This window comes from Ciconia boyciana, chromosome 4, assembly GCF_034638445.1.
Source record: "Ciconia boyciana chromosome 4, ASM3463844v1, whole genome shotgun sequence".
NCBI lineage: Eukaryota > Metazoa > Chordata > Aves > Ciconiiformes > Ciconiidae > Ciconia > Ciconia boyciana.
The window spans coordinates 39,254,738-39,266,965 of NC_132937.1; the positions used below are offsets into that span (position 1 = coordinate 39,254,738).

General features: G+C 38.8%; 1 protein-coding gene across 2 annotated transcripts in view; it reads right to left on the minus strand.

Annotated features, from left to right (window-relative positions):
* Positions 1 to 12,228, minus strand: part of ELOVL7 (ELOVL fatty acid elongase 7) — a 55,165-nt gene that overhangs the window by 15,017 nt on the left and 27,920 nt on the right. Inside the window, exons 1-6 of one of the 2 annotated variants that reach the window (XM_072859036.1) lie at positions 7,322 to 7,393; positions 7,066 to 7,104; positions 6,349 to 6,442; positions 4,892 to 5,082; positions 2,433 to 2,513; positions 1,966 to 2,022 (exon numbers count right to left, since the gene is read on the minus strand). In XM_072859036.1, coding sequence (XP_072715137.1) covers positions 1,966 to 2,022; positions 2,433 to 2,513; positions 4,892 to 5,082; positions 6,349 to 6,412 — 393 coding nt within the window. In that variant the 5' untranslated portion in view covers positions 6,413 to 6,442; positions 7,066 to 7,104; positions 7,322 to 7,393. Of the gene's footprint in view, positions 1 to 1,965; positions 2,023 to 2,432; positions 2,514 to 4,891; positions 5,083 to 6,348; positions 6,443 to 7,065; positions 7,105 to 7,321; positions 7,394 to 12,228 lie in introns of those variants that run through there. The other variant, XM_072859035.1, reaches the window with a different exon arrangement.

The following is a 12,228-nucleotide window of genomic DNA, read 5'->3' on the forward strand; positions in this document are numbered from 1 at the left end:
AAGGGGGGGACATTTGGAGTGATGGCGTTTGTTTTCCCAAGTAACCATTACGCGTGATGGAGCCCTGCTTTCCTGGAGATGGCTGAACACCTGCCTGCCCATGGGAAGTGGTGAATGAATTCCTTGCTTTGCTTTGCTTGTGTGCGTGGCTTTTGCTTTCCCTATTAAACTGTCTTTATCTCAACCCTCGAGTTTTCTTACTTTTGCTCTTCCAATTCTCTCCCCTATCCCACCGGGGGGGAGTGAGCGAGCGGCTGCGTGGTGCTTAGTTCCTGGCTGGGGCTAAACCACGACAATAACACAATTCTGAGAACAAATACAACTCTGAGAGCAAGTAAATCAACATTGTGACCAGCGACTACTAAACTAATATAATGAATGTTCATAACACATTTGTTTTAACACACTCTGGTCAGATCTGTTGTTATCTCAACCATTTGAGCCCCATGTTGGGTGCCAAAAAAGACTGTTGTGGTTTAACCCCAGTCGGCAACTAAGCACCACACAGCCGCTCGCTCACCCTCCCACCCTCCCTCGGTGGGATGGGAGAGAGAATCAGAAAAAAAATGTAAAATTTGTGTGTTGAGATAAAGACAGTTTAATAGAACAGCAGAGGAAGAGAAAATAATAATAATAATAATAATAATAAAAAGAATGTACAAAACAAGTGATGCACAATGCAATTGCTCAGCACCCGCTGACCGATGCCCAGCCAGTCCCCAAGCAGCGATCGCTCCCCCCTGGCCAACTTCCCCCAGTTTACATACTGAGCATGATGTCATATGGTATGGAATAGCCCTTTGGCCAGTTTGGATCAACTATCTTGGCTGTGCCCCCTCCCAGCTTCTTGACTTCTTGACTCTTCTTGACCCCCTCCCAGCTTCTGACTGTTAAAGTTAAAAACAGCTAAGAAATTACTTTTGCAATAAAATAAAAAAGCTTCTGAGAAATAGGTACCTAATTAGATGGATTCAAAGAAAACAAATTTAAAAAAAAACAAATCAAAAAACAACCGATTTTTTCAGGCCCAGGACTAATTAAAAAGCAGCAATCTAACCAGTGGGTAGTAGACGTAAATAGAGGACTAAAGTGATCAGGCTTTTCCAGTTTTAGCATTCCTGGCCCTTCCAGTACCATTCCATTTGTCCCAGTCAGTAAGATCTTCCAGTGTTGAATCAGGATTATTTGCACATGAAAGTTAGATGGCTAGCTTTGCTTGCAGGGTGTAGAACATCCTAACTGCTCATGAGTCATCTCCTGTATCACCACTATTGTGCCCCACACATAATAAGGCCAACGAAATCACAGCTGATTTCAACACTCAGAAGCTGGTTTGAGAATAGCTAAACCAACTATACTAGGTGTCAGTCTTGGGAAGAGGGGAAGGCAGATGGCTGGTGGTGGTGAGTGAGGTCTTCATGCATTCTGCTTTAATGCATTGCTGCTCAGGCTTTCTTTGAAACAGCTTAGAGTGCCGGCCAAACACATCTATCCTGACCACCAAGGCATACACAGGAATTTAGAGAAAGTAAGTAGGGCCACTTATGCTGTATTCAGAGCTGCTGATGCAAATATTCCAGATGTGGAAGAAAAAATCTGAAAGCGACATGGAAAAAAATTCAACATTATCAACACCATTTTTTATCTGCAGTGTTGAGATAAGCATTGCCATAGCACAACAGGTTAGTGCATTCAACTGTTAAACAGACAAGTTATCAGGGCTTTCTAAATTTTTAAAGGTGTGTTCTCTCATTAACATTTTTCCTGATAATCAAGAAGTGACGGTGTAATGGGACAATAAGATGAGAAGAGATAATAAGGGTAAACACCTTGATGGTATTCCAATAATCAAAGGCTGGAGGGCTACATATGGAGCAATTTATGCCCTCAGCCCCCAACAGCACCGGTTCTTCTACTGTGAAAAGGAAGTATCACTACTTCTTTTATTAGGCTACAAATACTTACAGTGTCTAATAATTCAATGAACTTGGAAAAGTAGTAAAGCCAACAAGTTCGTACCATCTGCAAGAGCAAAAACCAGAAACTGTCAAATCATAATAGTCGTAAATAAAACTAAACAGCTGCAGGAAAAATAAGTAACTATATAAAAGGAAAGTATTGGGATCAGTAAGTGGTGTCACAAGGTTGACAAATATTTTAATGTATAGTTTGTTTGTTTTTTCTTTAAAAACACAAAACATTCTTTAATCCTGAAGGAATGTTAAAACCAAGATGAACAAGCCAACAAATAAGTTGCCTCTTTCTTTTTCCCAGTCAACCCCTCCAGTTAACTTTCATGCTCTACATTATGCAAGAGGGCATTTCCATTTACTGCATTCCACTCTACAGCAGTGTGTTTGGTTGTTCAAAAAGCATTTCCAAAAATAAAGTCAGTGTAGCACAACAATTCAGCCTTGCATTTGGCAACTTACTCTTAGAGCTGTAGGTGACCTCGAGTAGTCAACGATATCGCACCGGAATGAGTACCCTGTGGCCCAACCCGACATAAGAAACTGGAGCAAAGAAAAGGGAAAGGGCAAAGATTTACTTTATGTCTTTTGAAAAAAATCATTAATTTCCGATTACTTTTGCAATCACTAAGCATGAGGGGAAAACAGTATTAAAAACTTGTTGAATCAGCAGCCTTGTCAGTCATCTACCTCTGTGTGGGCTAGCTACCATAAAATCCTTTGCTGTTGCAGATTAATGAATTTCTAATTCCAGGACCACACCTATGGACAAGAACTTTCTTCCTACACCCATTATCTCAGCATTAGTAACGAAGAGGGGCAACAGCTACATCTCAAAACCAATGTTCTAAAAGCAACTTATTGTATAAATCAGACCACAAAACCAAATCAACCATTTTGAAATTTTTTGAAAATTGCTATCACAGCCAAACATCTTAATACTGAAAGAAAACCAGCACAACAGAAAAATATGGCTTAATATCATTAAAAGACAAGGAACAAATCAAAATGCACTATATTTTTAGTATCATAGTTTCTAAAATTTTGCTTAGTTGAACTGCATGATTCAGTTAGTCTTTCACTGATATCAGGGATGAGAAGTTAGGGTTTTATAATCAAGAGCACATGTATAGGACCAAAGGACTATATGTAACAAGTATCATTTAATCTTTTCTCTTGGAATATATTAGAACTTGGACAAGAGCAACATTGTTAATATTACACTTGGCTCATTTGCCAGCCAGCCTCTAGGACTACTGTATCTTACAGCTGTTTAAAAAGTACTTCTCATTGATTGATCATCATCATCCACTCATGCACAATAGGAGGTTCAGCTCTCTTAAGATGGAGGGTTTTAGTCTGTGACCACAACAGATGTTTAACTTCCTAAAAGAATCAGTTGCTTAAATGAAACAAGATTTGAAACCCCATCAAGACAACACAATACTAAAGCACACACAAAATGGCTTAGATCCAAAGAGGGAAAGAATCAGCTTTTTGATGACAGCCAGACAATAGCAGAGATTCAATCTGTTAAGCTCTATCTATGCATTCTTTCATGAAATTGTAAAATAGAAGTCTTGAGAGCAGATTAATTGAATACTGTGTTAGTGTCAGACACTAAAAGAAGTTTAATTTTTTGTAGTTTCTGAGGGTTATAACCAAAACAAAACTTATCACCAAATCACATGAGGAAGTTTGGTGATTTTTCAAAACAAAGTCTAAATAGCAAACGTATGCATCTTGCCCACCACTTATAGCTTTCCACACAACAGTCGTGACACAAAGTAGCTGCTGCTGCACTGCCTTTAGAGTGCTGTTAAAAGAAATGCCAAGCAGTTCACTGTAACTCATGATGAAATTTATGCAAACTGAGGTAACAGAAAGGTATCCTGCCAATTTGGCAGGATAATCTGACAACTTTTCATTACCAATTTGCCAAACCTGAAATAGCCACATAGCCAGATTTAACACAAAGAGGGTCAGTACTACTAGCATAGTGATGCTTCACCAAGCAAATGTATAAGGCTATCATTCACACACTACTACTGTTAAATAGCTACACTTTAAAAAAACAACCCCAAACACAAAACATCACCACCACCACCACCAAAAAACCCCGAAACAACAGGTATTAGCTATCTTAAGGTTTAAGGTTCTAAATTAAAGCTTCTACATAGTCTATACCATTCATGGTTAAGGATTTTTAGGTCATTCAACCCATAACCCTATACAACTCATCAGGCTTTCCAATCTTAAAGTCTAACATTTGCTTGAGCTATGAACTACAGCAAAATCTCAACATTCCTTTTGAGAGAAAGAGCATTTACTGGGGGGGGGGGAAGATAAAAATCAGTGCTAAACATCTTCATGGTTTGTTTTTTGAGGGTTTTTTTGTTTGTTGTTGTTGTTTGGTTTTTGTTTTGGTTGGGGTTTTTTAAGGATGAAGATCCCCAAATTGGATATTGTTAACTTCTGTAATTTAAAAGGCAGATCTAACTGAAGATTATTCTATAGTAAACGTACTCTATATGCAGTGTTTGAAACATCAGTGTTGAATATCATGTAGTAGGACAGAAATAATTACAACAAAGAAAGAAAAACATGTAGTCTACTTTACCTGCTACAACCCAGGGAAATTAAATAAGTTATGAGGATTTTTAATTTTTTAAATTATATATAATGGCACATAAAATATTTTACAATCTTTCTTTCTAGATATGACTTATTCCCTTTTTTTCAAGTATCAGCTCAATTAGTTTAGTATATAGCTTGCAGGAATATAATTACGACAATCAGAATAATAGTTTTTTTGAGAATTGCAGAGTGGGAATTATATTAATAAATTTATTAAAAGTTGGTATGAAGATAGTTAGAGAGACAAAATATATAAATATGTTACAAATAAAAGTAGAACTTACTTCATAAGTCATATATAAAGAGAGGGTTACCACACTAAAATTATAAAGTGCCATTATCTGCCTGAGTTCAAAAGGTTTTTTATTTTCCATGAGTTTGGGTCCTAAGGAAGTGACAAAATAAATGTAGGTTCCAATGATAATGGTTGTTGGAAAAGGTGAAGACATGAGTGGCCAGCCTTCCAGTCTTGGATCTAGAGGAGAGGAAGAAAAAAAAAAAAAAAAGAAAAGAAAAAAAAAATCAGATCTTTCCAATACTTACTAAATCCTAAAACGGCTACACACAGCCTGTAACGTGCCCAGTGCTGCTGCCCGCAGACCAACAAGGATTGTGAACCACAGCACTAGGCATTAGCTAAAAAATGAAATCTCTGTGCATTGCATTGCAAGAGAATCACCAGCTCTTCACAACTGACTGCTTTTTCTGCATCCACTCCTTGCACTGACACTACCAAAACTTTCCCATTGGTCTTCCCAGCTTGATCCTGAGGAAACCATGTCCAGCCACTAACAGTATGCTACAAGATGCCAAAAACAAGCACTGGTAGGCAGAGAGACGAGGGATTCAAATTCTGAAGTCATGGACACTGCAGAGGAAATGCTCCATCACAATCCACTTCACCCACACAAGTCATACTGATAAAACTCCCTTCTCACTTGCATGCTGTGGTACTACAGAACAAGAGAAACTGTATTCAGCTATACTGGAAAAGATAAATTAGTAATTTTCTTGATCAAACTTTAACTGCTTCTCAAGTTTTCCCCAGGAATCAGCTAATCCCTGTCACTATGTGCCTACCATGGTGAGGAACACTCAGGGATGCCACTGAGACAGATGGGTTTTAACCCCAAACTTGAGATCTTCTCTGTCATATTTTGGTAAGCGTGCAGAACTACAGAACAACAATGTCAAAACAAAGCATGTTTAATATCCTCATACCAGCTGCAACATGAGACTAACGTTCCTTTTCAAAAGGACTGTGATAGAGTGAATTACTCTGAGGATTAATTTCAAGATACTATAACTTATCAGGGGTTTTATTTCTTTTACTTTGCAAAAGCAAAATACAGTAATACCATGCACCTAGCTCAATTAACTGATAAAATACCATTGTTCAGTAATGAAAAAAAGTTAAAGCTTTACATTCAGTAGCACAGAAAAAACATAAACCATATATTCAGGCAAGCCAGAAACTCTTACAGAAGAATCACCATCTGCACTTTATTTGGTCTTGGGTTATACCCATAAATTAGCTGAGTTTTGTTTCTTCCTTTTTTTAAAATGCAGAAACTAGTCTGTTCTTTAAAGTTAAAAATGTCAATAAGTAACCTGACAAGTCTTAGAAACATTTACAGGAAGACAAAGCTACTTTAAGATGATAAACAGTACACCTAAAATAGGTACACATTGCTATTCAAAATTATTGAAAGTTAATAAGTTTTAGACTTAAATGACTCACCGGCATCTTTAATCCATTCATCATACAGTAGCACAGCCTTTGATGTCAGATTGTTAAAGGCCATTTTCACTTGATTAAGATTTTATGAGGCTGCCTGCAGGAAAACAAAACAAAACAGAAATATGGATTTTTGTAATTAATAAAACAAAGGTCAATAAAGTGCTTTGGAAAAGATTTTCAGGAAACAAAATGGAAAAAAAATATGGAGAGGGTTAACAGAGCACCACATGTGAAATACAGATCAGGGAGTGTTAGCTGACCATATCACACTATGCTTGATGCTAATTTATATCTGAGCTGTTATGCGCAACAATATGATTTTTTAATCTCTACATACCAAACCAAGGTGCTTCCATGCCATAAAGCGTTATCTCAAGAAACCATGCTGTGGTTAACAGTTACAGTTAAGGGGAAAATATAAATACAGAGCAGCTGCTTAAATTCATTTTTATTGTCATCTCCATTTAAAGTCCAACTCACTGATATGTGAAGAAGTTCAGCTTTGCAACATTTACTACTGAAAACTTTAATTTTCTAACTAAGAAGTATTTCTAAGGTAGGTGGGAGGGAAGAAAGGTGCCAATATGTCTGCATACTCCTTTTAAATACAATAATTAGCTATGTTATAATTAGCATGCAAATCACACTGATGAATCAACTGTTTCCACATCAGGATCATGAAGTGTCATAGTACCACCAGTAATACCATTAACTCACAAAAATTATCCAGCACATCCAGTTTGCATGCAGCACCACCTACATATGTAAAACAAAGAAGTATGCTTATATGAATACTGATTTTTGCTCCAAAATCAAGTACTCATCAGCCCTTCCCTCACCTCATTCCCCCTAGAAAATACTTTTTTAAAAATCCCAACACATTTGACTGGTGCCTCTCCTATTCCCACTCAGTGTCTCACTTTGCCATAGGATTTTTCTCCATACCCCTGTGCAATCTTCACTCTGTATTCACCTTTGTTAGTCCAGGCTGCAGCACACCTTGATAACCAGCTCCTTTCCTCTAGCTGCCCTTCTCCACCTCTTCCAGGCTAAGCTAGCTGCAGCTTTGGAGAGCCAGTTCTGCCCTCGTGATGGTAATGCATCTCTCTGCTCACTCCTCAGATCTCTCCACTATCATCTTCTCATTTGTTCTCACCTTAACACTCCTGCAAAATAATTTCACCATTATCTCCACTTCTACAAGTACCTCCTGTTCACCGCCATTTCACAGGAGTTTTTAGGCACCTCAAAGTACACTACACCCACCCTTCATCACAAGATGCAACACAGACAAGCCTGCCTTCATTAGAGTTCATCTGATCTACCTCTTCCCAATTCTCATTTTGCTACCCACTTGTTTTCTTGCTTGCACTCCTGTCCCGTGTGTCTGTACATCTGAAACCACCATCAATTTCTTGTTCAGAAAATATTCCCTCTGCAAGTCTCTTTAAAGTTCACATCTTCCAGAAATACCATCCTCCAGCATCAGCATTTCCCAACTCAATGTCACAAAATCAACTTTTGTATACAGCACTACTACTTTACTTTCAATGTGCTTTCAAATTCTACTTATTTTCTTAACTTAATTAGCTACCTAGTTTTCCTTTGTAAGTCCATTTCTATGAACAATTGTTTGCATAGATGTTAGTTTTTCAGAATGTTTGTTTGTTTGTTAACTACCTACAAGTAGGGTTAATGGCAGCATGGAAGGTATTTTGTCTTATCCTGTTACACTTACTTCACACACAAATTCATACATACTGGGGCAAAAAAATATGACTGAGGTGCCTTTTTTTTTTTTAAATAGAAGAGTAAAAAAGCCCTACATACCCACACACAAGAAACAACTAGCTTGTGCTTCAGCAAAAACCAAACCATTTGTGAAAGACTGCTTCTTCACAGTACAACCATGTTGTTAAGAAGTAACCTGATAATGCTTTGACCATAATCAAAACTACCAAACATTATGGAAGATTGCAAGTCTACAGAATTTATCCTCTAAATGTGAGATAGGAAATATTTGGCCTGAAGGGACAAAGACTTGGGGGCAGAGAAAGCCATTTGTTAAATACACAGCTTTAGTTCTTCATACTGTAAACTCATCTGCACATTAAGCATTTGTATAGCCACAGTTCAGTCAGGAAAATATACATTTAGTCTACATACCTGCTAAGGTACTTAGAGAATCAGCACATCAGCACTTTTATTTCCAATGTTCCACTTTCTGCTTGCAACAAAACTAAAAAATGCAACTAAAATGCACTAGCAGTAGGGAATTTTCTTTTTAAAATACAGTATGTAGATTGTAGCAAACTCTCTCAAAATTAGGGAAGTCACACTAGCAGACTAATTTTCCAAATTAGGTTATTTTAAATGACATATTGGAAGTGATTTACATAAATTTTCAAAAATGCAGTCATATAAATTCAGTCTGCCCAGCTTGAAAAGTTCTAAAGAACATAGAGGCAGTCCTCTGAAGCACACACATTCAGGAAACAAGCACTGAAATCACCTCAAAAACATATGCAAGGTACTCAGCTCTTGGAAAGAAATGAGTGCTATTTTTTTTTCCTTTTTATTTAAAAATGTCAATGGAAGTAATACTGTGCACCTAGGTTCAAGCCAGCTGTACTAATAGAATTTCTGAAAACACCTTTAAACAAAGGTGTCTTCCTCATTATAAAAATAGGGGGTGTAAGTGAAGCAAATGATGGAAAGGGCTGTGTCAAAAGAGCCAAGATATTTGCTGGCCTCTGGTCCCCTGTGGCTCAGCAGGCAGCTGAAAAAGCCCACTAACTGCAGCTGAGTTAAAGCATACGGCTTAGCAAAAACAATTTTAGTCAGACCATTACCTTTACTGGAGAGGCAAGGGTAGCTAAGATTGTTTACACCAGACAAAAATGCACAAATACCACAGTAAAACATATGAGAATGCCTCACGATGACAAGTAGTAGGTAATAAGTTGTTGGAAGTGCTCAAGTTCTGTTAGTACACAAAACTATTAGTGATTCTTGTAATGGGAATTACTGGTATGCCTCAAACATTCCCTATTTTTAAATGAGAACAAGAAGTTTCTCACATTCCTTTGCTTAACCCACATGAAAGATATTTGCCATTCTTGATGCTCGTTTATTCCCCCTACGTAGTTTTTAAATATTAAAACATATATCAAGATTTACTTTTAAATAGTAATTTTACAACAAACATTTTATGTTGATGGCTACTGAACAAAACAAACAAAAGAACTTGACATAAAACCAAGCAAAATAAAACAGTCTAACATAAGCTTTGTCACTCCAGAACACAAATTCTAAAACTCAGTGGGAACTTAAAACACGTTAAGAATCTGCATTAGAGAGCAAAGCTAATTATTAGAAAGACAGACAAGCTACTTTTACAGGGACCTCTTAGCAAAAGACAGGAGAATATGACAATACAGTACAAACTTCAATGGGATAATTTCCACTCAAGGCAGATGCTAAAAGCAAAAGTTCTGGAACATCACCCCCTGGGCCCGGCAGGCAGGTTAACAACAGGTGCACCATCCATCCCACACAGCCCACAGCAAGATGGGAAGAGCCTGCAGAAAGCATTGACCCACACAGGTCTGAATTAAAAATGATAGCTTAATAAGTGACAGTAATACTGGCTTACATATTCAAGCACAATTATGAAACTTTAATGTTTCAGAATCACTTAGTATACTATTGTTAATTCTGACCTTGAGGTCCAGATGCTAATTAAATCAGGACATTTCACAGATGGTATCTTTAGCTTTACCTGGAAAATACCAGCTCTGCCCTTCCTATTTCCCAAGGCTGTGTGCTTACATAATTACAGTTATTTTAAATACATTAATCCCTTATGCCACATGGCAAACATACAAACTGCCTATTACATTATATTGATTACTCACCTATATTCTGCAACAAAGTTTTAAACTGCAGCTGGGTGTCACATATTTTTACAGATTTCCCTAAGAGGAGCTTCCATCACCTACTCCGTCCTTTATGCCTTCTCTCAACCATACAACCCGTTTTGGGAATGTTGTGGTTTAGCCCCAGTCAGCAATTAAGTACCACACAGCCGCTCACTCACCCTCCCCACTCCCGGTGGGATGAGGGAGAGAATTGGAAGAGCAAAAGTAAGAAAACTCGTGGGTTGAGATAAGAACAGTTTAATAATTGGAACAAACAAACAAAAAAAAGTAATGAGAAGCAAAACAACAAGACAGCGAGAGAGGAACAAAACCCAAGGGGAAAAAACAACAGTGATACAACCCTTCACCACACGCCGACCCATGCCCAGCCAGTCCCCGAGCAGCGATCGCTACCCCCCGGCCAACACCCCCCAGTTTATATACTGACCATGACATCATATGGTATGGAATAGCCCTTTGACCAGTTTGGATCAACTATCCTGGCTGTGCCCCCTCCCAGCTTCTTGTGCACCTGGCAGAGCATGGGAAGCTGAAAAGCCCTTGACTAGTTTAAGCATTACTTAGCAAAAGCCAAAACATCAGTGTGTTATCAACATTATTCTCATACTAAATCCAAAACACAGCACTATACCAGCTACTAGGAAGAAAATTAACTCTATCCCAGCCAAAACCAGGACAGTATCCAACCCTTATTCTATACCATCTACGTCATGCCCAGATTCTACCCTTTCTAATACATTCCAATTAATCACCACCACTTTTCCTGTCTTTTCATATATACACACAGATATCATTCCCTTGGTCTATGGGCCATCCTTCTAAAATGTCCATTGAGTTGATTCAGTCCATGACTTTAGGCTCCATCTCTCATAACAGTCCTTCAGGGCAGGAGAGATGGTGTGTGGGGTTGGATAGTTACAGGCTGAAGCCAGTTCTGGTTCCATCAGTGCTTCACTTTGCTTGGTTTCATCAAAGCTCATTCTTCATTAATCTGGGTGATCCTTACTGTAATACTGTTGATATGGTGTATAGTAACCATAAAAGTGATGACATACAGTATTATATAGCAATTAACATCATACCATTCAGTTCATTGGCTATTCTCACCCAAAATCAAATCCCCTTGAGGTACACATAGGACTTCCCCATCCTTTCGCATTACCCACCAAGGGCACCCAGGTCCTTGAGCAAAAGCAATCCCATGAATGGGCTTGCCTTTGCCTGAGGCAGGAGTAACCCAGACTGTCTTCCCCAGCATAGTTTTCTATGTGCACTACAGGGACCTTATCCCCTTCTACAGTATGTAAAAGTTTTGATTGGGCAGGGCCAGCTCGATTGACAGATCCCCTAGTGTTGACTAACCAGGTGGCCTTTGCTAAATGTGTATCCCAATGTTTAAATGTCCCACCACCCAGTGCTCTCAGTGTAGTCTTTAACAGTTCATTGTATCTTTCGGTTTTCCCGGAGGCTGGTGCATGATGGGATGTGATATACCCACTCAATGCCATGCTCTTTGGCCCAGGTGTCTATGAGGTTGTTTCAGAAATGAGTCCCGTTGTCTGACTCAATTCTTTCTGGGGTGCCATGTCGCCATAGGACTTGCTTTTCAAGGCCCAGGAGAGTGTTCCGGGCGGTGGCATGGGGCACAGGATACGTTTCCAGCCATCCGGTGGTTGCTTCCACCATTGTAAGCACATGGTGCTGGCCTTGGCGGCTTTGTGGGAGTGTGATATAGCAATCTGCCAGGCCTCCCCACAGTTATATTTCCGCTATCGCCTTCCATACCACAGAGGCTTTAACCGCTTGGCTTGCTTGATTGCAGGGCCTGTCTCACATTCATGGATAACCTGTGCAATAAGTGTCCATGGTCAAGTCCACCCCTCGATCATGAGCCCATCTATATGTTGCATCTCTTCCTTGATGGCCTGAGGGGTCATGG